General features: G+C 46.9%; 1 protein-coding gene across 1 annotated transcript in view; it reads left to right on the top strand.

The window, feature by feature from the left end:
* ADGRD2 (adhesion G protein-coupled receptor D2) overlaps positions 1-26,257 on the top strand; it is a 53,062-nt gene that overhangs the window by 22,189 nt on the left and 4,616 nt on the right. The window contains exons 14-26 of the mRNA XM_056860108.1: positions 1,375-1,430; positions 3,909-4,035; positions 4,132-4,235; positions 5,515-5,617; positions 5,887-6,040; positions 8,073-8,206; positions 9,561-9,676; positions 11,417-11,537; positions 16,977-17,018; positions 18,241-18,294; positions 20,666-20,819; positions 20,931-20,989; positions 23,510-23,540. Of these exons, the coding sequence (XP_056716086.1) occupies positions 1,375-1,430; positions 3,909-4,035; positions 4,132-4,235; positions 5,515-5,617; positions 5,887-6,040; positions 8,073-8,206; positions 9,561-9,676; positions 11,417-11,537; positions 16,977-17,018; positions 18,241-18,294; positions 20,666-20,819; positions 20,931-20,989; positions 23,510-23,540 (1,255 nt within the window). The remainder of the gene's footprint in view (positions 1-1,374; positions 1,431-3,908; positions 4,036-4,131; positions 4,236-5,514; positions 5,618-5,886; positions 6,041-8,072; positions 8,207-9,560; positions 9,677-11,416; positions 11,538-16,976; positions 17,019-18,240; positions 18,295-20,665; positions 20,820-20,930; positions 20,990-23,509; positions 23,541-26,257) is intronic.

Raw genomic sequence — 26,257 nt, 5'->3', positions numbered from 1 at the left:
GGCATGACTAGTATCCATTTTTACTAGTAGCCATGGCTAGCCCTATCCTCTATGAACATGTCCACTCCCCTCTTAAAGCCTTCCAAGTTGGCAACCGTCACTACATCCTGGGGCAGGGAGTTCCACAATTTAAGAATGTGTTGTGTGAAGAAATACTTCCTTTTATCTGTTTTGAATCTCTCACCCTCTGGTACTCCTGGCCAGCTTCTGCCTGACTGGTCACCTCTTTCAAGAAGCACGACCTTTCATGAAAAAAAAAAAGACGTGTGTGGGAGAGGAGGGTTAGGGTCAGCTGGTCCAGCAGTGATAGCCACTAGAGGAAATGCAACATCAAAGTTGTACTTGAAACTGTTGTGGTCTGAAGCTACCATGTCTGGGTTTGTGTGATGGTTCTTGTTCACCCCTGCTGGTATGTTTGAATCTAGCAGTGGTCAGCATGGCAATTGCTGCAGTGCTCGGTGGGTCAGTGTGCCACGCACTTCTTTTTTATTTATACCCTGGTTTTCTCCCCGATGGGGTGTTAAAGTGGCTTACAAACATTGTTCTCCCCTCATTGATTTATTCATACAGCAACCCTGCGGGGTAGATTAGGCTGCATAGAAGTGGCTTGCCCAAGGTCACCCAGTAATCTTCTGTGGTAGTTGGGATTCAAACCTGGGTCTCCCAGATCCTTGCCCGTCACTCCACCATGCTGACTCTCAATTGCAGTAGCCACTCATCATTGAGGAAAGCTGATATCGGGAGTACCCAAAATGTGTTTTTTTCTAAGACCTCTTTCACAGGATTTTTTTCCTAAGAATTATTCAGTAGGTGCAAGTTGTATGTTGGAAGGGAAGGCATTCGTTTTCCTGGCGGCATCAAACACTGCACATATAGTCTTGAAGACCACAACACAATGCCCCTGACCAGCTTCACTGTGTGCATGAGAGTCTACACAGAACTGACCTGCAGCTACACCCTAAGAGGTTAGATGGCCATCTGTCAGCAATGCCGATTCTGTGACCTTAGGCAGATGATGAGAGGGAGGGCATCTTGGCCATCTTCTGGTCACTAGATGTGGGGTGGGGGAGGTAGTTGTGAATTTCCTGCATTGTGCAGGGGGTTGGACTAGATGACCCTGGTGGTCCCTTCCAACTCTATGATTCTATGATTCTTCTCTTATGCCAGCAAGAGAGACGCTAACAAGATTCTCCTCTATTTAGAAAAACCCAATGAATGCGGTTTTTATGTGGGAGGTCAAGGTGTGATCTTCAATGTTCCCCAAAAATTAGCATCATCCCTTGCAGATTTGGAGCGGATTCTTTCTGGAGTCGAATCAGAGGGCCTGCTTAGGGCTCCTTCTGAGCGAGACTATTTCTTTGACACTCTTTCCAGGGTCTGCCTGAGCAGCTGCTGGAGCCAGTGTGTGCCTTCTGGAACTTCAGCAGAAGGTAGGCAGTTTCGTGAGGGAGGACGGCTCCTATCCCCGCTAGGAAGGGGCCGTGTGCAACTTGCTGGGGATGGGAGAGGGGAGCTGACATCTTTTCCTCCAGTATTGGTGCAGACAAAGTCATAAGGCCTCCAAGAGTCAGTCAATCACTCTCCTGTCTGAGATTTACTGACTGTTATGTGTCTGTTCTTACAAACCAAATTGCAAGAAGGAGCCTGCCCTGCTGGGGAGGTTTCCTTTGGCAAAGTTATTTGCAAAGCAAGTGACCTTTGCTGAAGACCCCCCTTAATTATGCCTCCTAGCTGGGAAAGGGAAGAGGCACTGGGAGAATTATGACCCATGAGGAATGCAGATGCTCAGTCCATCGTAAATATCAGCTGGCACCAAGATGTTGTTTTCCTGTCTGTGGTGTCGTTGAGGAGCAACATGATGGGGATTTTCGGACCCTGACAGAGATTTGCCTCTAGGCACCAACCTGCTTTCCCAAACTAGTATCTTTTGCAGGTCCAGAATTCTAAGCCTGCAGAAGGCAACTGGAGTTCTGCATGGTGGGTCACAAAAGCAGGAGATTAAATGATTGTGCTACACAGTCACTGGAGTATGGAGGAGTGGGCCGGGGACCCTGTCAGTAGATTTGGGATCGGTCTTAGTGGCTGCAGGAGTAAGTGTAAAGATGTCGGGCAGGCAGTACGTTGGTGACTTCTCAGAAACCAGACTCCGCTATCGCAGAGTAGAGAGCAAAGAGATGTTTGGTTTGGCTGTTAGAATTTAGATTGGATGTTACCCTGTATGCAGCTCAGGCACAGGAAGTTTCCTGATTTTATTTTATTTTAATTAATTAATTTAGATATGCGTACCTCCTTCCCACAGCTGAATTGAGCGGTCAGTTTGATAAAACCCCATTTTCAGATAGGCGATGTGTCTGTACATCAGGAGCAATTGAGACAATAGATCACCTCCTGTTATTCTGTGATCTATGGGTGATACCCAGGGCCACCTGGATGTCGCCCATTTTATCAAGACATCATCTTACTTCTGACTCTTGGGTGGTCCCATTTCTGTTGGGTGATGTTGACCCAAAAATAACCAAATGTGTCGTGAAATATCTGGTAACACTAGTTTCCTTAAAGGCACAACAAGGTCAAACTATTATTAACTAAGGTAAAGGTAAAGGTTCCCTGTGCAAGCACCAGGTCATTCCTGAACCATGGGGTGACGTCACATCCCGACGTTTACGAGGCAGACTATGTTTATGGGGTGGTTTGCCAGTGCCTTCCCCAGTCATCTTCCCTTTACCCCCAGCAAGCTGGGTACTCATTTTACCGAGCTTGGAAGGATGGAAGGCTGAGTCAACCTTGAGCCGGCTACCTGAAACTGACTTTCGTCGGGATCGAACTCAGGTCGTGAGCAGAGCTTGGACTGCAGTACTGCAGCTTACCACTCTGTGCCACAGGGCTCTTATTGTTGACTAGCGATATTATTATTATTGTAGTTACTGTTATGCTTGTAAAGTAACTCAATTTTTGGTTATTGTTATTTTAATGTCTTTCAAGCATTTTAAGAATTTAAAGTCACTTCTGTTGTACATTTTAATAATTTATAATGTTAAAAGTATTTTATCCCATGCACGTTGTGCTCAAGACTTCTGGTCAGATGAGCCTGAAATAAAAGGAAAGGATATGCATACCTTGCTTATCTCTCTAGTAAGTATCCAAAGTGGCTTACATGATTCTCCTCTGCTTCATTTTATTCTCACAACAACCCTGTGAGGTAAGCTAGGTTAAGAGTGACTGGGTCAAGCTCACCCAGAGAGTTTCCGAGATTGAGTGGCTATTTGAACCCAGGTCTCCTAGATCCTAGTCCAGCATTCTAACCAGTACACCCCACTGGCTGTCTACACCACACTGGGAATGCAAGACCTCATTCTATCATAAGGTTACTCCAAAGGGCCTTCAGGGTGATTGTTGCTTGCTGGATTGTGAGCCACTCTGTTGTAGAGGAAGCATTGGAAACGTGCTCTGATTCCTCTCTTGTTTTCTCTGTCTGCTAGAGAACTCCAAACCACTTTTTCCCTCTTAACTTCAGTACACAGCTATAACAGACCTATGTTCTCCCTCAGTCGATTAAGATTTCACCAGACTAACCCCATGTATTCTGAGTTCTAATGATCCAGACATCTGGATACATCCATGAGCAGCTATGTTGAGGGGGAACAGAGCTGTGGCAGATGCAGCTTTGTGGCAAGGGAGGCGTGGGACCACGAGAATCCACCCCTGTTATTCTTTTCTTTGGTGTGCTTGGACACTCATTTGGCCAAGAGAAGACTAGTTATTATTAGCCTTTTGGGTGCAATGGAGTTCTCGAGTCCCTCCAGTTAATTGCTATAGTGCTTTCCACTTTTCTGCCTTTTGGTAGGTACAGCTCAAGGTAAAGATTTAAGTGTGTACAACCAGGGTTTTCTTTCTCTCTCTCGTACCAGTCCTGAGGCTGGTGGAGGCTGGTCCTCCGCAGGCTGCTCGGTCATCACCTCCCACATGGAATTTACCACCTGCTCCTGCAACCACACCACCAACTTTGCAGTGCTGCTGCAGGTCTACGAGGTGCAGGTAAGAAACATGGTAAATGCCCAGTGGTGGGGGAGGAGGGCAGGGTCCACTAAGGGCAGACCGGCTTAAGTAGCTTGTTTTTCTGTGCCGGGGTAGAGGAGTGCAGAAGAGGAATCAACCTTGAAGACCCTGACGTTCGTTGGCTGCGGTGTTTCATTCTGTGCCCTGATTGTCACCTTCATTCTCTTCCTGGCTGTCGGGTAAGGCTGGAGGGTGGGAAGATTTGTATTAGGGGCCAAGGTTCCAGATCAGCTTGCAGATGTGGGGCAATTATGCCAAAGGACCTGACTGCTTCCACATGTGTACCAGGTTGGTAAAGGTAAAGGTAGTCCCCTGTTCAAGCACCGGGTCATTCCTGACCCATGGGGTGACGTCACATTCCGACGGTTTCTACAGCTAATAATCTGAGGATCCAGCAAACCCTTCCACAATTCCTCTGACTGTTGTGCTCATTGACGTCTTAGGTCTTTTATGCATGGGAGTTGTACCTGGGGTTCAATGCTCGCTCGACCAACACTTTTCTTTTGCGAATTCTAAAAAATGCTATAAACCAACAAAATCACCATCTCAAATCCGGAAGCGTCTGAGTCCCCACCCCTTGAAAACACTGCTTTGTTATTGGCTGTAGTGCTTATTGTGAGAAACACGTCCAGTTCCCCTCTCTCCCCTCCCCCCGGCGGAAGCCCAAGTGCCGTTTTAAAAACAATTTCCCAAAATGGAATTTGTAAGGGCTGGGCATGAGGTCATATCTGCGGGACGGAAAACTCATGCATAACTCCAAGGAACAACTGAGTCAGTCGTGGGGCGAACGTGAGCCATGCATAAAAGACCAATGTCTCTGGATGAATTCCGAGTTATTTACTGGAGGCAGCAGAAGATAGCTGGCAATAGCAGCAGAGCTGTGGGAGTTGCTGGGTTGTGCAATCCTCTTCCCTCACAATTTGTTCCATCCCCTCATTCATAATTGCCCTTCAGCTATAGAAATCCAGAGCCAGTGCCTGGGGGCAAAGGCCAAGAGCCACCATCTCCCGGGCCTTCCTGCTAGAGTTCTGTCTGAGTCCTTTTACGAGAATCCCGTTGATCTACCTGTATAACCCAGGCCAGTGTCTGCTACAGGTAAAGGATCACATGTGCTGCAGGGAGGCACCTGTTCAGCAAATAGCAAAGAGAAGTGAAATCAGTACTTGTGGGGCTTGTTGAGCAATGGCCGAGGCCCCAATAGAGCCAAGAGGAGGACTTTTACGTTGCCACTGCAGGGTACTTCCAGTTCCTGAGAAATGTGTGCTGGACAGAGGGAGGGTTCTCAGAGGCAGAGGCTAATTTCTCTGCAAGGTTCTGTCCCCTGTGCTCTCGCAGCCTATCTGCACGACCCCCTCCCCCAGCCTCCTCCTTCCTTGGATGCAAGCAGATGCACACAACAGTGCTTGGCTCTAGAGAAGCATTGCCACCACTGGCTCTTGCATCCCTTCCTTCCTGCAGCGTTCCCAAGAGCGAGCGGACCACTGTGCACAAAAACCTGATCTTTGCTTTGGCAGCTGCAGAAGCCTTGCTGATGTTCAGTGAACTGGCCAAAACCAACCAGGTAGGAAGGGGCGGGAACAGCAGGGCTCCGGCCGTTCCTTCTGGGCCCTCCTCACATCACCCAGCCGCAGCCCAAACAAGATGTGAAAATAGACCGCATGACCTGTCTGTGCATGACAAGGGCCCCCAAAATGCTGTCCTGCTCGCCCCCTTCCTCTCAGAGGCAGCCGAAGGCCAGAGGCGGGTGAGCAGTCTGACTATTCCAGTCCAGCTCTTTACCAGACGACCCTCTGCACATTGCCTGAACCTTCTCTTTTGCCCCCTTCCCAGGGAGTGTGCTTTGCTGTCACGGCCTTCCTCCATCTCTTCTTCATGGCTGCCTTTGCCTGGATGCTGGTGGAAGGGCTTCTCCTCTGGAGCAAAGTGGTTGCCGTAAACATGAGCGAGGATCGGCGGATGCGGTTCTATTACGTGACTGGTTGGGGTCTGTGTCCTGTGTTCAAGTGAAGCAGGGGGAGAATGGGCGGGGGAGGCTGATGTCTTTCCTGGCTTTCTTCTCCCTGTCCGTGCTCCTGGGGAATTCATGATCTAGCTTAATGAACCCTCCTCCTGCTGTAACTTCTGCATTGTTGCTAGAGGACTTAGCAAGCTCCCCTGGTAAGAGGAGTTAGACAAGGGAGACCCATCCCTTTTCAGCCTTGCAGCGCACTGGGTCACCTTGGGCCAATGACTGTTTCAGCTTAACCTACCTTACAGGACTGTTGTGAAAATGAAGTTGGGAAGAGGAGAAATATGTACAGTGCTGTGAGCTCCTTGGAAGATGAGTGGGTTGAAGCAATAGATGATGAGAGTACAGGATCCTTGGCCCTGTTCTTGAATTGTTCAGTCATGTGACTGTGAAGTAACATTCACTACTCCTGTGCCACTTGCAAGGAGAAATCTGGGCTGTCTTGATGCCATTTCACCACATCATTCCTCCATAGTTAAATTGTGGAACTCCCTGCCCCAGGAAAGAAGGCGGCTAAGGGGAGACATGATAGAGGTCTATGAAATTATGCCAGGTTTGGAGAGAGTGGACAGGGAGAAATTTTTCTCCCTCTCCCATAATACTAGAACACGGGGTCATCTGCTAAAGCTGGAGGGTGAGAGATTCAAAACAGATAAAAGGAAGTATTTTTTCACACAACGCATAGTTAAATTGTGGAACTCCCTGCCCCAGGATGTGGTGATGGCTGTCAGCTTGGAGGGCTTTAAGAGGGGAGTGGACATATTCATGGAGGAGAGGGGTATTCATGGCTATTAATTAGAATGGATACTAGTCATGCTGCATACCTGTTCTCTCTAGTATCAGAGGAGCATGCCTATTATTTTGGGTGCGGTGGAGCACAGGCAGGATGGTGCTGCTGCAGTCGTCTTGTTTGTGGCTTCCTAGAGGCACCCGGTTGGCCACTGTGTGAACAGACTGCTGGACTTGATGGGCCTTGGTCTGATCCAGCAGGGCCTTTCTTATGTTCCTATGATGTGGTGATGGCTTACAACTTGGAAGGCTTTAAGAGGGGAGTGGACATGTTCATGGAGGAGAGGGCTATTCATGGCTACTAGTAAAAATGGATACTAGTCATGATGCATACATATTCTTTCCAGGATCAGATGAGCATGCCTATTATATGTGCTTTGGAGCACAGGCAGGACAATGCTGCTGCAGTCGTCTTGTCTGTGGGCTTCCTAGAGACACCTGGCTGGCCACTGTGTGAACAGACTGCTGGACTTGATGGACCTTGGTCTGATCCAGCATGCCCTTTCTTATGTCCTTATGGTGGGCAGTTTGTGTCTGTTCATAAAAAATTTGTATGAACAGTATCAAAGTACGACACGTAAACACAACCTTTGCAAGGGTTCTGTCAGTGGCAAGAGGTTTTTGTGGAGCAAAGAGCTGAGTTTTGTAGTGATTTTGAAAGGGGATGCAGCATTCAAAGCTAACATGAGGGGTCATTTTGGTATGCTGACCTTTCAAATGCTGTAACCTGTGCTGGGATTGTGGTTTGTCCACTCCTGAAAAACATTCCAATTGTACATTGTATCTGGTTAGAAGTCATGTTGATGGGTAGATTTCTGCCTCCCACTTCACTGGGGGAGGGGTTCTGGTGCCTAGCAAGTTGGTGGTAGCAAGAAGAAGATCTGCTACCAAGACCATTCAGGGGTTAGGCAACTTTGTGTGTGGCAACTGAGGTCAAGGAATGGGCAAAGCTTGATGGGAGACTGAGAAAGGCAGACCAAGAAATAATAGTGAAGTACCTCTGGCTTGTTGGTCGTTGTTATATTTGACCAATAACAGATGCCCTCCAACCTGGCAAAGAAAGGTGAAGTCTGTTCATAGGCCTTTTAAGGCTACAGTCTTCTTTCTGTAGCTCACAGGACCCTGCAACCAACAGCTCAGGAGCCCCCCAAGCCATGTGTTGGACTATCTGCAGAAACACACATGACTCTGCATTTGTCTTTCCCACCTGCATTTTCAGGGCTTCCTGTTGTTATTGTTGGGGTGACTTTGGCAACATCATTCAACAAGTATGTGGCAGACAACCACTGTTGGCTGAATGTGCAAACAGACATCATCTGGGCCTTTGTTGGGCCGGTCCTCTTTGTTCTGACGGTAAGAATCAGAGCTTGTTTGCAAAGCATGACTTGTGGATCCTGTGCTAAAGATATTTTGATATTTAGTATTTGAGATGGTGGAGGGGAGACCCTAGAAAGAGGTGAGCACTGGGGAGGCCACGTTTTTGGTCTTGCTTCCAGTATGAAATGTAAAGGGGTGAAGGCATAGATTTGCCTGAAGGTTTTGTCTCATGCCATACTAATTTCAGATATGTGAAAATGCTTTTGACTACTTTGTGGTGGTAGAGAGGTGCTCTCCATGTGTCTTTGCTATAATTAATAATATAACAGATTACATATATCTTGACAGCACTTAACACGTGTATGACTTGACAGCACTTAACACATGTACATAGTACCTGTAACAAACAGTGCAATAAAATTGGATTACAAAATTAGAGAACAATGAACTTTTAAAAAAGGTAAAGTAGTCCCTTGTGCAAGCACTGGGTCATTACTGACACGTTACTGACATGCCACATTTACTAGGCAGACTGTGTTTACGGGGTGGTTTGCCGTTGCCTTCCCCAGTCATCTGTGCTTTACCCCCAGCAAGCTGGGTACTCATTTTACTGACGTTGGAAGGATGGAAGACTGAGTCAACCTTGCACTGGCTATATACTCCTTTCAGGTAGCCAGTTCAAGGTTAACTCGGCCTTCCATCCTTCTGATGTTGGTTAAAAAAACATCTAATAAACCATGCAAAAGGGAAAAAAGAAACGGCCTAATTTTTCCAGACATTAAAACTACAATATTTTTATTACTTTTATTAACATAAAGTCCTCCTGAACAATTTGGTTTTATGCATTTTGTGGAATGATAAAAGCGTTGGAGCCTTCCTGACCTTTTCATTCTGGTCATTCCACCAGGGAGGAGCCACCAGATTTAGCAAAGCACTTAGAATGCCATATCAATGTTCAATGTTGTGGTAGTAAAGGTAAAGGTCCCCTGTGCAAGCACTGGGTCATTCTTGACCCATGGGGTGACGTCACATCCCGACGTTTCCTAGTCAGACTTTGTTTTATGGGGTGGTTTGCCAGTGCCTTCCCCAGTCATCTTCCCTATACTCCCAGCAAGCTGGGTACTCATTTCACCGACCTCGGGAGGATGGAAGGCTGAGTCAACCTTGAGCCGCCTACCTGAAACCGACATCTGTCGGGATTGAACTCAGGTCGTGAGCAGAGCTTGGACTGCAGTACTGCAGCTTATCACTCTGCGCCATGGGGCTCCCCCGTGTGGTAGTGGTGATTGCATATTCCCTGTAGAGGAGGATCCTGGGTGTTGTAGAGCCAGATCTAGAGCTGTGCTGCCAGAAAGAGCCCTCCTTTACTGCTGGCCTCCATCCCTTGCAGGTGAACACCTTTGTGCTTTTCCGTGTGGTGATGGTGACAGTCTCCAGTGCACGGCGGCGCTCAAGAATGCTGACACCCAACAGCAGCCTGGAGAAGCAGATCGGCATCCAGATCTGGTGAGTCGGACAACCCAACTGGTTAACAGGTTTTTGACAACAGGGCAAATAGAAACCCTGGAACCATTTTAGATCAGGAAAATGGTGCAGGGGCAGGCTGAAGACCACCCTCCCCTCATGCCATGGGTCCAATTCAGGGACCAACATGCCTAGTAATAGGCTTTTTTATAAAAAGTGAGATTTCTTGACATGGAACAAGAGTTCAGAGGTCTGCAAACTCTAGCTCTTGAGCTAAAAGTGGTCAATACAAAACCAATTGCGGCTCTTTAAGAAAGAAAAGGAAATGTTAAGGTAGATTGGAGGAGTAAGTGGGATGCTAAAATAACTAGTAAGTGGAAGAAATAGCAGGCAAAGATACTAAAGGGTTTCTTGGAGATGCTTTACAGAAAGGGAAATGATAGAGGTGAACAATTTGCAGGCAGTAATCCAAGTGCAAACAATGCACAGATTTATGCTGGTGTACTATAACCATTGTACAGGGTCTTCCTGTGTATATTTATTACTTATTGTGAGACGTCATGAATGCCACTTCCTAATAAAGGACCTGCAACAACTAATTTGTTTACTAGGCAGACTTTGTTTTACGGGGTGGTTTGCCAGTGCCTTCCCCAGTCATCTTCCCTTTACCCCCAGCAAGCTGGGTCCTCATTTCACCGACCTCGGAAGGATGGAAGGCTGAGTCAACCTTGAGCTGGCTACCTGAAACCGACTTCCGTCAGGATCAAACTCAGGTCGTGAGCAGAGCTTGGACTGCAGTACTGCAGCTTTACCACTCTGCACCATGGGGCTCATGTATATCTTGAAAAAGGCAAAGTCAAAATAACCCCTTGCCTCCTGTGTGCAGTTCTGCCTGATGCACATAGGCAAATATCCAGGATCCTGCCACCCCGAACAACGGCTCCATGTCCCTCGCTGGTAAGGCTGGTCCTGGCTTGCACCTCCATCTCTCTTCAGAAGCCTTTCCTGTGTTCAGTCACCTCCATATCACCCAGTCTTGCAGGACCTTTCCCTAAACTCTGATAAAGCCGCCGGAACAAAAATCTCTTGTTGCTGTTAAGACGGCGCCGCTCCGCAACCACCAGAGACACACTGTTCCTGCAGTTGCATAAATAAATGCTACTAAATTTGCAGACGTAGCCTGGCATTGGAGGGCAGGATGACATCTGATGGTCACAGCCCCACAGAGGAGGGGGGGAGGCGGTATGTCCCCCTGCCTGGTGATGTCACAGGCTTCCTCTTGAGCTCACCCCTGTTTGTAAACAGAAGGCAGGGTTGGCTAGGAAGGGAAGATGGTGGCTGGTATGGCCGACACTGGTGCTATCAGCATGCAGAGGAGCTTCTGTTTTGGCTTCTCTTCCTTGTTGAAGTGTCCAGGTTTGCCCCATCAGTTGTACTTTCCTAGATCAAGACCAACACGGGGCATACTAGCTTGGGGGAATGCTCCCCCCAACCTGGGTAAAATAAGAAAAAGTGTCTCCGCGTCCCATATCTGGGATAAAACCAAGCCCTCATATATCAGCCTTGGAGCAGCAGGCACAAAACAAACCAAAAGATGTATCTGAGTTGTACTTTGGAGACTGCTCATTCTTAAAAAGACATCTTTGACCTGCATAAATTTGATTTTCAGCTGTAGAATATGTCTTTGGGGGTGCGAATGCAACCCCCTTCCCCACATTTTGGTTTTGGATGCAGTCAAGTTAATGGTATGTTTCTCTCCCCCTTCCTCCTGCCCTTTGCCAGGGCAACCGCCAAGCCTGTCCTGGTGCTGCTGCCTGTCCTTGGTCTCACCTGGGTGTGCGGTGTCCTGGTACACCTCAGCATCACCTGGGCCTACATCTTCATTGTGCTGAATTCCCTCCAGGTGAGTCTTGCTCCAAAACAGGGCTGCATTCTAAGGAGGAAGTTTCCTCCTGGTATCATTTGAGGTTTTCCTAAACAGGATGGATCCCCAGAACCGGTTTTCAGTGCTGCAGATTCGACCTTAAAGAAGCCAAGATTTGTTTTCCTCTGAGCACATGCAGAGTGTCTTTTCCTCACTACCGCCATTCCTTAAATCTGTGGGTTGGAAAGGAGGACAGGGGAGGGAGTTTCCTCCTCAAAAAATTGCTTTGAGCTGCAGCAACTCTCTTTTTGCAAATGGTTCAAGAGATTTTTTCAGTGCAGAATTGCCCCTTGCAACATCCAGCACAGTCCAGCAAAGCAGACACTGACAATGTCCATCTGTGGAGATGCCCTTTCCATGCACCATCCACCTTTGTTCAGTGGCCATTCCTCCTCTGCTTAGCTCAGCTTGGGGCATCCTGCAATAACCCCTTTTGCCCCTGGTTTACTTTGCACTTGAGCAAGTGAGACCAAGTGTTCTTATCTTAATCTGCACATCCATCCGACTTCTCCCCTTCAAACTGAAAATCAGCTCTTAGCCTGTTGTCTTCATAACAGAAATACTCTAGGAATAAATAAGTTGTCTTCAATAGAGTATGAAGGAGCATTGGCATCAGAGAATGCAATCGGGGCTGCACCCTTCATCCAGTGATACTCCAAGAAAAGAAAGGGAAAGAAAACCAAGGGAAGAAACTAATGCATACATATTGCCAAAAGAAGCAACACCCCCCACCCCCAGTTAGTTCTGTCTGTTCCATAATAAGGCCCAGGTGCGCACACATGAATGCCAGCTTACCGACAGGAGGAAACACAGAAGGGGTTGTTCTAATGACCCTCCCCATCTGCACGGTGTGATGTCAACACTGGAGTGTACAGCCCTCTCCCCGGGATGCGTAGGAGTCAGGTTTGTTTCATAGTTGGCCACAATTAGAGTGCAAAGCTTTGCGATAGCAAAAAAAAAAAAAACCAAAAAAAAAAAAACCTTCAGGAAGTGAATCCCTCCCAGAGCAAAGAAGAAACACACTACAAGGGTGTAAATTTGGAGCAGCTGTTCCTGGACCATGATTTAGTGATGGGCAATCTGATTGTGAGAGGCGAGATCTAAGGCCCCTCCCCAGCAAAGAGGAGGGCAGGGGGCTTAAGGGCATGCTAGACAATTCCTGTAGAGGCCTGAGTCTGTAGGCATTCTGTTATCAATTCCTGGGGTTCACTTTTGTGTCTCAAGTGAGGATTCTAAGAAGAGAGAATTTTCTCTCTGTGCAATGCAAGAGCAGTGGATTCAGGGCTGATAAAATAATTCCTGTTCCATACCTCACTTGTCGAATTTATGGGGATTCACTGCCATAAGCATGATGGCTAAATGGAGTCTCCTATGTTCAGAATGCTGGAGGAAGGAGCACAGGTTGTTAAAAAGGCCTTGCTAAGCCTTCTTGGGGGCTTCCTGGAGTCATCTGGGATGGTCCCTGTTGGAAACAGGATGGTGGACTAGATAGACTTTCAGTCTGATCCAGAAGGGCTTTTGTATGTGGATCTGGAAGCACTGTCCTATCCCTTGCATGTTTATTTTTGTTTTCAAGTCACAGCTGACTTATGGCACTTATGGCAACCCCATAGGGTTTTCAAGGCAAGAGACCTTTGGAGGTGGCTTGCCATTGCCTGCCTCCCCATCACCCTGGTATTCCTTTAGAGGTCTCCCATCTAAATATTAGCCAGGGTCAGGGCTGAGTGTGTATGACTGGCCCAAGGTCACACAGCAAGCTTCCATGGTGCAAACCTGGTTTTCCCAGGTCCTAGTCTGACACCTTAACCACCACGCTGGCTCTTATGCCCTTATACACGCACTCTCACTCCATGTAATTGTGACTGATCCTGCAAGTAAATTCTGCAGGGATTTTATCATAATCATCTTCTGGGATTACGAGGGACAATCTTTTAAGTGACAGTGTTGCAAGAAGACAGCTGGAGTTTTCAAGTAATGCATTATCACATTCCTAATTTAGGAATGTGATAATGCATTACTTTGAGTCACCTTTCCATAGGAAAGGGTATTGCATTCTCTTATAGGTGGCTTCTCACAGTTTCTCTGTACTGGACCACACTGAAGAATCGTGGTTCCTGAAAGATACATGACCCACTGGGCCAGACGTTGCAGGCCAGGGGACCCCACTTGCCCTCTTTGGTGATGTTCCCACAGCAAGACTGCTAGGCTAGAAAACACATTTCAGCACAGTAGCTCAGTGACTTGGATTGGGGAGACATTGCTCAGTTTGGGGCCTTGTAATGTATGCAGGTCAAGTGTAGTTTGAAAGGCCCCTGTTCATCCTTGACAGATGAAATTCCAACCCTCCTGTCTCTCTTCTGCTGCTTTCTTTTTCTTTAAACAAGACTTTAGTGTCCACTGGCCCCACAAATTGCAAAGCCTCCCACATGGGCCTGCATTCAGATCCTGCAAATTGTCCTCTTGGTTTATCTCCTCCCATTTGCCAATGGAGATTACGTTGAAAAGACTCTCTACAATGCAGAGAGCCAAATAAGAGCCAGAAGGTGGAGAGGAATCAGAATGTTTTAGCTGCCATGTGGGTGCCTCTCTGGACTTTCCTTCAAGGGAGATTTATTTGTTTGTATTAGAATTCATTGTGAGTTCTGCAAACCTGCTTTGCATGCCAATTTACATACTCTGGAGCAAGGAGGTTTGGGGCTCACAAAGATGGCAAATCTTTGAGCATAAATTCAACCTGTGTTGGACATATGCACAAAGAGCTTGTGCTAAGCAGACTTTAGACTTTGTTTCTTGTGTTGGGCACTGTGCTGGATTAGACCAGAAGTTTTCCAGGCACTCATGGCAATGGCTTCTATTCAAATCCCACCACTGCAATGATTTTTGTGTGTGCAAGTTACTCATAAAGGTGTTTTTTTTTTTAGTCAGCTGTCCTGCAGGACACAGAAGATAACTGTTGCAAATCTCCTTTCCAGCTGGAGATGGTGGCTGGTTTGCAACAGAGAAGGCATGATCCTTCTCTTGCTATTGTAACACAAAACAGTCTGGTTTTACGCATTGCAGGTTTGCCTAAGGAGGGCCTGCCTTGGGTTCAGTTGGCCCGTTTGTGGGAGTGGCCACTGAGAGTTTTTGTGGGAGTGGCCAGCAGAGTGGCCACTGAAGCCTGGCACGGTGCCACGGACTGTTGCTACCTCTGTCCTGCCAGGAGCTTTCCAGGGCAGGCCAAGGCTGTGCTTTTGACCGCGCAACTTCCCCTTCTCTTGCTCTTCAGATCTGGCCAAGTTTTGTCAAGGGAGAAAATTGTCACTAGAAAACAACCTTCCTTTTAGCCTTGTAATCAAACCCAGGGCAGCTTTGCCAGATTTAGCCCCCTAGATGGCAGCCTTTATAGTCCAATAATGTTCCAGGACCCAGTTTTCGGCTCTTCTGAACTTGGTGGCAAATAGACAAGTCTGGAGGATTGAAGATTTCTGTCTGATCTGCACTGACCTAAACTTCCTTCTTTGCTTCCTACATTTTCAAGATGGCTGGCCTGGGGGCATCTCACAGGTTCAAGTCTAGATGAGGATATCTCTGAAAACAAAGTCACGTGAACCTTTCTGGTGAAGCCTTGGGGGACCAAACTAGACATTCTTATTTTTAAAGAGTACCTGGTCCCAATTCACTGCTCCCTACAGCCACACAACAGCTGGGGTGGGGGGATGGCTTTTCAAAAATAAACCATAGCCCAAATGGGCTTGAAACGCCTCCACCGGGAGACGGGCTCCCCCCCCCCCATCCATTCTCTGATGCTGAAACAGCCCTGGGGGCAGTTTCCTCCTATTTTTGCTGCTCCATATGCACAAGATACTCCATATGGAGCAGAAAATATGGTGAAATAACTTCCCCTTGTTCTGTCTTGTAGCAGGGAAATGGCTCGGGGGAGGCAGGAGCCCTTCTCCCCCACCCCAGAGCAATGTTTTGAGCCCAAACAGGCTCTCCTTTATTTGTAAAAAGCCATTTCCCACAGCTGCTACGTGGTAGCAGGGAAACCGAGTTGAATCCAGTGAACCCTGACCAAACTCTTTTTTTAAAAAAGCACGTCTGTTCCAGCCTTGGTCAGAAAACAAACATTTTTCACCCTTTCACATGGTGACTGAAGTTTGTATGTGCAGATTTAGGGCCATTTGGAGGGGGTAACCTTCCTTGCCCCCTTATGATAGATCTGAGGTACCAGAGCAATTAAATAATCTGTCAATTGGGAATTGACAGGTCAGATATTGGCCTCGTGTTTTCCAAAGCACTAACTTTACTGGAACAATGACCAAAAAAACCCTTTAATAATCAACAGCTTTGTAATGTATGCTCATTATAAAGAAACAAATTGATTCACAGATATTGTGAAACGACGTGGACTTTTAAAAAAAATCAACATATTTCTAACCATATTAAGTCAGGTTTTTCTAAATGTGAATGAATCACTGAAGAGTTCATCTCTTTGGCTTTGATTCTGGAACGCTAGGGTTAGCCTGCAGTTACAGATTTTAAAAAATGAGTACAAAACAACAACAATTTTTAAAAGCAGCTTGTGCGAAGCCAGTTCTTCCAGTTTGGACAGGCTGCAGTTATAGCAGGTGGCCAGTAGGAGGAGCATTGCTATGCTGCTAGGTTTGTCCCAGACTGCTACTGAGCCAGGGGAGCAAGAAGCCCTCTCTGCTGCCCTTGGTAATAGACCACACCATAATGGACACAATCGTTGCCTTCCCTTCTTCCCAGAAGGCTAGAGGTGCAGTCTGATACCACAGTCAGTTCAAATCTATCTAGCCTTCTACACAGGAGGTAGAAGAAGAGTTGGCTTTTATATGCCAACTTTCTCTGCCACTTAAGAGAGAATAAAACCGGCTTACAATCACCTTCCCTTCCCCTCCTCACAACAGACACCCTATGAGGTAGGTGAGGCTGAGAGAGAGTGACTTGCCCAAGGCTGGCTTCATTTGTGTGGGAATGGGGAAACAAATCCACCGTTCCTAACCACTACACCACGCTGGCTTCCACCACGCTGAGTAGGATCATGACCTGCAAACATGGCATCTCCGCCACTTATGGAAAAAAAGTGGCTTTTGGTTCTGCACCCATACAGTGACATTCTTGGCTTTATGGAACGTTTGGCTGCATTCAATGGATGTTTGACCAGTCTGTTGAAGTGTTCACCAATCCTAAAAGAGACCACTCGGGAAAAGAATTTTCCTTCTGAAATGATAACTGCGTAACAGCATGGAAGTTTGGCTCCCCGTATATCCTGTAGCCTTGCATGTTGAAAAAGCAACAGTTCTGGACAGGCTGATTTTTTAAATTCTAGATTTGTTTATTTGCATATATATACAAACACACACATACATTTGTTTGTTTTGGTTATATATATATATATTTGTTCCTTTGCAGGGTCTCTACATATTCCTGGTCTATGCAATCTACAACAGTGAGGTAAGATTGGGGTCTCTGGCTGGAGCTACAGATATCTTGTGCTCGTTTGGCACACTGTGCGAGGTTAGGATTAGCAGCAGGGAATTACAGTTCTGATGTTATCAAAACCTATGATTCTGGTCCTCAGGGCTTTGGAACCAAGTCTGGGAACATGTGGGCAGCACTGAGCACTCAGAAGGGGCTCAGCGCCAAAGTCCCCACAGTTTGGGGAAGAGGCTTCAGTACTCTGCATTGCAGCTCCAACATTTCTCCCCTCCTGAGGATAAGCAGAAATAGAATAAGAGGTGCAAAATAGGCAGGCATATATCTATACATCCATACTCACACTATAAGACAGGACAGGAGCTGGGCGTTTTGAGAGCAGAATCTATATAGCTAACACGGCTCTTCCCCTAGAACTCAGCAAAAGTCAAGCTTGGTGACTTCTACCTTGTTGGATTGTGAGGGCTTTGTTATGCCCAAATCCCTGTTAAATTTGCAGAGTGCACAAAGGCTGTTGTGCGCAGAGAAGCCCATCCAAACCTCTGTGTGTGCCAGGAACAAAATTGCTAGAAGCCTTTTGTCTATTTAACTATTATACTTCATTTATTGTTGGAAATCCATTTCTGGATAGGATAGAGTAAAGTATAGTTGCCTATCTATTTTAACTAACTAGGATGGAGGGAGATCCAGGACATGCGTCCTTCCCTCATGGTGGCAAGATGGAGAAGAGTGCCAGTGTGTGTGAGGAGGTGGGGAAGAAACAGGAAGGAAGGAAGTTTCCCTAAAAGTAGCAATCTACATATCAAAGGGATAGGTCAGAGCAGTAGAGAAAGGATGCCCCAGTGTCTTGTCCCCTCTATCTCTCTGACTCTCTAGTCTTGTCCCCCTCTGGAGTCTGAGGTTAAGAGACAGCGCAAAGTCCTTCACTTCCAACATACCTTTCCTCCTGATTCCTTCTGTAATCAATGGGTGGTGGGAATTCTGTGCAAATCGGTTGTCTGAATGGGTCCAGCACATGATGGGCTCAGTGAGTGTCATGTTTCAAGCAAGTTGGCAGAGTCCATCCCTGTCAAACAATCCACTTCATGCAGTGACAGCCAAAGAAATCCTCTGGTCATGGCAAAACCAGATTGGTGGGCATGACCAAGCGCTGTCATGTTTTCCCCGCTTCCATTTTTTCTTGGGGGTGCTGAAGGGAGGTGAAGGGCATGCTGCTTTCTTGTCTGTGCTCAACTTGTAGGTGCGAAATGCCATCCAGCGGATGAAGGAGAAGAAGAAAGCTCTCTCATTCACGGTGGGTGCCAATATAGCTAAAGTATTTATACCTCCATTTCCTAGCATTCGAAGTAGCTTATTTGTTTATATTTATATTTTATTTATTTACATTTTTATATTTATAAGAAACAATGCAAATTGAAATATTTAACTATTTAGACAGATTGAAAACAACAGGAGTTAAAAGCTCAAATATATAACAGCAATTTAAATTTTGACAACCACGACGAGGGAACATATTGCTTCCCAGCTTGCCTCTTATCCCTCAAATCCATGGCCCAAACTGCTGATCTGATCACATTTTTTTCCTTTTAATTTTGTTTTAATGGGATACAAAAGAAAAAAGAAGGGAGAGAACAATGGGATAAGTATAAGGTAAATCCGTCTGCAGTAAAAATAGAAGTTTACAACATAAGCACAGCTGTAATTATATCTAAGTATGGGTTATAGAATTGACATTGCTACTAAGTTATCAATAAATTTAACAGATTACATACTATGATTACCAACTTTGATTTCTTAACAAGTTCTTTAACTTCTCCCCCTTTTGTTCTCCATTTTAAGACACTTAATAAATATATTCAGTGTTGCAAGGGTTCTTAATGTATTTCTCTTAGCCTTAAGCATCTATATACCTATAAAATAAATTTCATTTGTCATTCAAATGATCTGATCATTTTCTTGTTGTTCCTTAGCATGTGGCTGACTCGGGCCTTCTGGTTCTTTTCTAATTTATTTTTTGACTTACTTGATTTGTTTACCTTAATGGGGGACCCAAAGCTGCTTACGTTGTTGTCCTCACCACCATTTAATCCCCTCAACAGCTCTGTGAGGTAGGTTAGGCGGAAATTGTGTGCCTAGCCCAGGGTCACCCAGCAAGCTTCAGTGGCAGAGTAGGGATTCAAACCTGGGTCTCCCAGATTCTAGTCCAACACTGTAACCGCTGTGCCGCTGATCTATCTGGGAACCTGTGGATTTCTGTTTTCGAACAGTCGAACAAAAAGGGATGAGTTGGGGAAGCCACATTTGTGCGAGCGCTCTTGATAGGTCTCAACCCAATGGTGAGCAACGCCTCACCCACAGGGATGAGCTGTATGTACAGAGAGGTCATTGGGGTATAATTCCTGCAGGGCCATAATATCTTGGTGTGGACAGTCAGTCTTCTGGATAGCCCCAATATTAAAATCTTGCTGCCCAAGGACAATGTGTATCATGTTGAGAAGAAGAAGAGTTTTTATATGCCGACTTTCTCTACCACTTAAGGAGCAAGAAGCCCTTTCTGCTGCCTTGGTAATAGACCACACCATAATGGTCACAATCGTTGCCTTCCCTTCTTCCCAGAAGGCTAGAGGTGCAATCTGATACCACAGTCGGTTCAAATCTATCTAGCCTTCTACACAGGAGGTAGAAGAAGAAGAAGAGTTGGTTTTTATATGCCACCTTTCTCTGCCACTTAAGGGAGAATCAAACCAGCTTACAATCACCTTCCCTTCCCCTCCTCACAATAGACACCCTGTGAGGTAGGTGGGGCCAAGAGAGTGTGACTAGCCCAAGGTCACCCAGCTGGCTTCATGTGTAGGAGTGGGGGAACAAATCCAATTTACCAGATTAGCCTCCGCCACTCATGTGGAGGACTGGGGAATCAAACCCGGTTTTCCAGATCAGAGTCCACTGTTCCAAACCACCGCTGTTAACCACTACACCATGCTGGAACTTGAGTTCCAGCTTAAGTTTATTCCTGACACACTGGTTGTCTGCAAAGACTGTGTTGTGCCAGAGGAAGCATTCAAACATACAACCTGTCGCCTGCTCTTAGAAATGGTGCAGTCCTAGAAACTCTGTGTCCTGACTCATCTTCAAGTGTAGATTGTGTAATAATCCCACAAAAGAGGTAAACTGATAGTGTTGCTACATAGTCGAGAATTGTAGAGTGGTCACATGTAAGTTGGGCTTTTTGCAGTGGTGTTTTAAATTGCCAGTAGGAAAAACGATATATTTACAACAGTTTTTTTTAAAACCTGCAAATAGTCCATTGGCAGTCGGGCTGGGGAGTGGGGTGCGGATGGCATGAGGAGAAACAACACTGAATGTGGGCAGGGAGATTCAGAAATCTGCATCTTCCTATCCACACCTTCCACAAACCTGCTTTGGGTATGATCTTCCCAGAACGATCATGCCAAAGCAGCTGGGAGCTGCAGCAGAGCTGGCAAAAACCTGGAAGGTGCCAAAAGCACAAAGATATTGTGCAAAAGCCCAAATTAGAAAGTGCTGTCATTGGAATGGGGGGGCACAAAGCAAGATCAAGCTGGTTGATTGATGCGGATGGTTTCCCAGGTTCAGGTTAGGCTCTATGGGTGCTTGGGTGCTGTTCAACTGCCTTGTCTTTTCAGAACTGCTCCCACCCCATCAATTATCTGTCAAGTCCAAGAAACACATCCTGGGAGATGGGCAAGTTCCGCCCTTCCACACCAGAGAGTACCACCGTTCCCACTGTAGAGAAAGCCCCGTCAGTGGACATCAGCCACAAGAACATCGGCAACAAAGGTATGGAGATCGCCTTTGCTCTGCTCTCAGGGCTGGATGCCTTTTTGAGCAATAAGTGTGTCTTAGCTCGTGTTTCACATCCCAACTGATACTCATTTCTTCTTAATTCAGGGAACTTGAGTGCCAAACTCCCAATGGGGATTTCCTCAGTTATGTCAGCAGAGAGACCGGTATGTAGCTAATTCCTTCCTGGGGTAGCTGAGAAGGTCAGTGCCACCTACTGGCTCAAAGCAGGAGGCTGGAACTCAAAATTCACTACTGATCCGGGATATGTTTGCATGTAGTTTTTCAGTTTTGTGCTCACTGGCGCTAACTCTAGCCCTTTATGGACTCCCCCGCTTTAAGACAAGTTCTTGTGATCCTTGAACTCCCCAATTCGGCACCCTGTCTGTGCTCACCCTGTAGGAAGAAACAACCTGTCCCTTCCTCCCTTGGCCACCAGGCCCCCTCTGCTTGGCATCCTGAGTTTTATACCAGTGGCTTCTCAGACATTTGAATGTAAGGGGGGGGGGAACCAAACAAATGCAAATCAGGCATTCTTCCAAAGAGCCTGAAGAACTAAGACAACAAGCCAGCTAAAAGCAGCAAAGGTCACGGCTACTGAGCCATCCCCAAAGCAAGCGTGTTGTTGAAGGGCTGGCATTTCTTTCTATAGCTGGGTGTGACTCCATCCAAGGAGAGCAGCTCACTCATTGTTTCCCCTAGCACGGCAGTTAGCAGCAGACTCCGAGACAGGCAGTCTGAACGAAGCGTTCTGTGGAGTAGGGAATATTTTTAAAAATCTGATTGCGTTTCTGCCATGTGTATGTCCCTGGTGCTGAAAAGGATAATGCCTTGTTCCTTCTGCTTGACATCCAAGGACACCGGTTGCCTCACAGCCAAACAGCACTTTGACCCCCAGAGGGGACCTGGGAATGTGCCCATAGCAATGTGGGGCTCTTTTTTTAGTAGACTTAGCTGCAGCAGCCAGACAGACCCCTCCAGGTAAGGAGAGCCCAGGATGGCCAGTCATTCGCACTCTGAGCCCAGCTGTTGGATCCATGTCATTGCTAGGCTACTGGGCACCCAATCTCAGGTGCAGGCTAAAGAGATTAAGTTTTCCAGTGCAGTTAACGTTGGGGTGGATTTCTGAAATGCCAAGGCCACGATGTTTCCCTCTGCTGGTCTTAAGAGGCAAAGATAGAATCAGCTGCACTCTGAGTTGGGGCAGCTTCTCTTCTTTGACAGTGGGTCAAAGTGGCACGATACCAGCTGGGCTGTGTTGAAAGGGCACTAAAATTAATCAACCCGGTGCAGCCCAAATTCTGGACTTCAGACGATACCAATCCAGCATGGTTACTTGCTTATGTACTTAGGCTGTATTTTCAAATCACAGGCAGAGGCAAGAAGATGCCCGGGGGGGCACGGGAGCCCTCCCCTTCGAGCCAATGGAAACAGCTACCCTCACCCCACTCCGGCTTTCATTTTTGCCAAGCATCACCCACACGCTTTCCAGGCTACCTTTGTTACCTAAAGGCTGGAAACTGGCACAAAGACCATCTCCAGATGCCTTCTGGAATCCGTTTCTGAATTTTGGAATTGCAAGTTTTCGGCCAGTGATTTTGTCCAGTGAAGATTAATCATGTCTTTTCTGTGGTCTCGGTTGCCACATGGGTCACCCTGATAAGAATTAGCATAACCACAGAAAAACGACTACACTTTCTGACCTGTGTCTGAGAGAGCTCTTTTTAAAAAAGGTTGTCTCAAACCCTGAACCTCCTTCTTGAAAGCAAAGCCTGTTTTCAGCCCTCCAACTTGCTGCAGAGAACCCGAAAAATGGGTGTGGTTTCTGCAAAATTCTCAGAAGTTAGGTTGGTCATAAAATGTATTTTGGGGAGAAAATACACTGTGAGGAGCCATGGGCTACGGCAAAGTCTGGGGCTGCCTAAAGTTTCCAATTATTTCCTTGGTGTGTAGGAAGAGCGACACAAATTATTTGTCAGTTTCATACAATTTTTCACTTTTGCAGAAGTAGAGTGAAATTGACATGGAATTGTTAATCAATCTTAGCAGCCTTGTTGGTAGCACACACCAAAAAATGTAGAGCGAGGCAACCAGGTCTCTGTTCAGGCCGTTGTGTTTAAAACAGTAGAAGTAACCTCTGGGGCATGCTGATTCTTCCATAGTGTGGATTGGGGAGGAATTAAAGGCATAACACATAACCATTTCGTGGGATAGGAAGGCTATCCCATGGCTATCCCACAGCTTCAGTTTTTTCAGTCTCACCATGGAGGTGCTGAGCTGCAGCAGGTTCAGTTAGGTCACAGGTAGGTCATGCTGTCGAGGTCTGATGTTGTACAAAAGGTGTCTGGGACAAAGCAAGAAACGCAACTTTCCACTGAATTGAAAATATTAAAACCAACAGTAATGTGCATCTCTAGCGTTACTGAGTTCTTACAGTGACCTTGGAAGGCGGGGGGTGGGGAGCTGCCTAAAGACTGAACTTATTTTAGCAAATTTGATAGGTGATCTTAAGAGGTTGCTACACATGGACAGAGTCTTTCTTACCGGTAGAAGAGAACCTCGCTATAGGCATCAACCAGCCTTATGACTAACTGTAGGCTGCAGGGGAGGCCTGTTGGGGGCTCTCTGGATTTGCAAACTTTTACTAATAAATACACTGTTGTTGTTGTTGACTTTCCTTCTTTCAGGCTGTGCAACTGACTGCATTCAAATCGTCAGGTAATTGTGTTCCTTCTGTTATGCGTTAGTATCTTTTCCCTGGTTCTCTTGGTCTCCTGAGCAACTTACAACATCATTCTCCACACCTTCATTTTATCCTCAAAACAACCTTGTGAGGTTGGTTAGGCTGAGCGAGCTTCCACAGCAAAGGGTTTTTTTGAACCTGAGCCTTTCTGATCAAACACTTTAACCACTACACCACACTTGTGAGTTTGTGAGATATTTTTTAAAGAACTGTATAGGGTTAATTAAGACATACAGTTTTCCCCACCTAAGGAGGCTTTCATGGGAATCAGATAGAATTCCTCCGCCTGAAACATCACAGTGCTCTTTAAATAATTACCACACCTAATCCCATCACGCCTGCTATTCACATTTACATACTGTTAACATTTACATACTAATGTTTGTCTGAATTCACTCTCCTCTACTTAAAGACAGATGGATTCACATTCTAACTGTATCTGAAGAAGTGAGCTGTGGCTCACGAAAGCTCATACCCTACCAGAAAATATTTTTGTTAGTCTTTAAGGTGCTACTGGACTCTTGCCCTTTTGTACTCTTTAAATAAGGCAGATGTTCTGTAAAAGTCCAATTGGGCCAGTGCTACCATTTCAGCTGTGGCCAGCCAACTGCTCCAAGAAGGCTTACACATGGTGTCTGCCGTTTCCCTGTTGTTTGTCCCCAGTATCTGGTACTCAGAGGTATACTGCCACTGAACATGGAAGTTTCATTCTTAGCTATCATGCTCAATGGCAGCCTTATCCTTATCAGCGTATCTAATTTTGAGAAGGCAGCCATGCTAATGACTAGCACTGCCTCCATGACTTAATCAGGCACCACCCAAAAAAGAAGTGCTCCCCCTCCCTCCCTCATGCCTGTTCTTTGTTGATCCTGCTGCAAAAAAGTTTTGCTCCAACCATTGCATGAGTACTATGTCTTTCCAGAGCGTGGGAGTCATCTCTCGCTGTCTTCTCTCTCCATGCCATTCATGGCTTTATTTAGCTCTAGCAACTCTCCACACCTGCCCCCTCCCCCCCCCCACACACACACGGAGTACCAGAGAATGCAGCCCCTTTTAGAATACAAGCAAAGGTGTCCTGGCCAATTGATAGGACGGAAGCACCTGCTGAACCACAACCTTGTGGAGCCGCTTTCTGTGCCTTTCCCTCAGTGTGGGGTCTCCTTCGGCAGGGCCCACGCCACCCCGTCTTCAAGGCCAGAGCCCCCGGGAGATGGAGAAGCCACTGTGCCGGCCAGCCTGGGGGAGCATCCCTTTGGACATCTGTTGCAGGGGAAATGCTGTGCTTACAAATTCCACGCCACTTGTGCCCGCTTGTTCCCAGGCTCGCTTAGCAATGCAGAAGGATTCTTCTCTTATCTGAAACATCAGCCCGAGACTGTGCTGAGACAAGAGAATTCTGGTGGGCACACGCACACACACAGGCTGCGCTATGGCTGGCATCAGGATAAGGAAAGCAGCTGCCTGGTGCCTCTGTTTGGCTTAGAATCAGAGGGTGGAAGGGATCACTCTGTAGTCTAGGCTCTCCTTCCTGCTGTGAGTTGGACCATCTGCAGTCCCCCCCCCCCGCCACAGTCAAGGTATGCAGTAGAGACACTGCAATTGCCCCAAGCGAGTTATGCAACAGAAGAGAGCCTGCAGAACAAGCAACTCTGGGCGCTTCAAGTAAGCATTTTAAGTGATGTGCTGCAGGGAGAAGTACATCTATACCCAGATCTTGCAACCGTTTGGAATCATGGCACCTCCCCCCCCCCCAATGTTTTTTAATGGCAAAAACAAAATATCTCTATGCAGAGAGCTTTGTTGTCATCGAGTCCCTCCAGAATAACCTTCCAGCCTAAATATTTCGCAAGCAGAGTGCAAAATGCTCTCCATAAATCTGGACCTATGCTTTGGGCCGTTCATTCCGCCAGGCTGGTGGGTGGCAGACAGTTGCCTCTGAGGCTTGTTTGCGCCACCTAGTGGTGAAGCCCCCTTCCCCCCACAAACGAGTGCTTCCATCATGGCACGTGGCCTTTTTGAGCTCATGATTCTCTGTTGTTAGGGAAACTGCCGGGGGGGGGGATTGCCTCCTCCTGGTTACCCCAGCCACGTGGAGCAGCCAATGGGTGCAGAGGTGGGATTCCTTTTTTTCCTGTCAGAACTGCAGGGACTGAGATCTGCCTGGAAAGCGCTCCCTGAGCCCTGGAACCCCTCTCCCCCAATCCCAAAGTGATACTTAGAGGGCTGATTTACACGTGGACTTTCGACAGATGTGTTCTGGGAGTTCCCTACTGGCCACATAATTCCCAGGGATGTCCAGGCCCAATTCAGGCCGAGGCCACTGCTTAAGCTGTTTTCCTGCACTGTTTTCCTAACTGGAAAGGGCAACAAGGAATTGCTGACTGCCTGTTGGGGAAACTTGTATGTACAGATAGCTACAGGTATGTTTCTCCAAGTGGGCGAACGGCAGCTCCCCAGGGCTGTTTCAGGTTGGGAAAACACCATAAAGTAGGGGTTAAAACTGGTTTTCCCCAAGTGCTGCAGTCCCCATCAGAATTGGCTGCCTGAGCACCTGGGAACTGAGTTCCCAGCAGGGAATTCCAGGCACATGTCTCATCCAGAATTCTTGTGGCAGTCTCACATGGGCCAGTGGACGCTGCAGTGCAGGGGATTCCCAACCTTTTTGAGCCTGCAGGCACATTTGGCATTCTGA

Source organism: Euleptes europaea, chromosome 14 (assembly GCF_029931775.1).
Source record: "Euleptes europaea isolate rEulEur1 chromosome 14, rEulEur1.hap1, whole genome shotgun sequence".
NCBI classification, from domain to species: domain Eukaryota; kingdom Metazoa; phylum Chordata; class Lepidosauria; order Squamata; family Sphaerodactylidae; genus Euleptes; species Euleptes europaea.
This window is presented reverse-complemented; position numbering and strand designations above follow the sequence as displayed.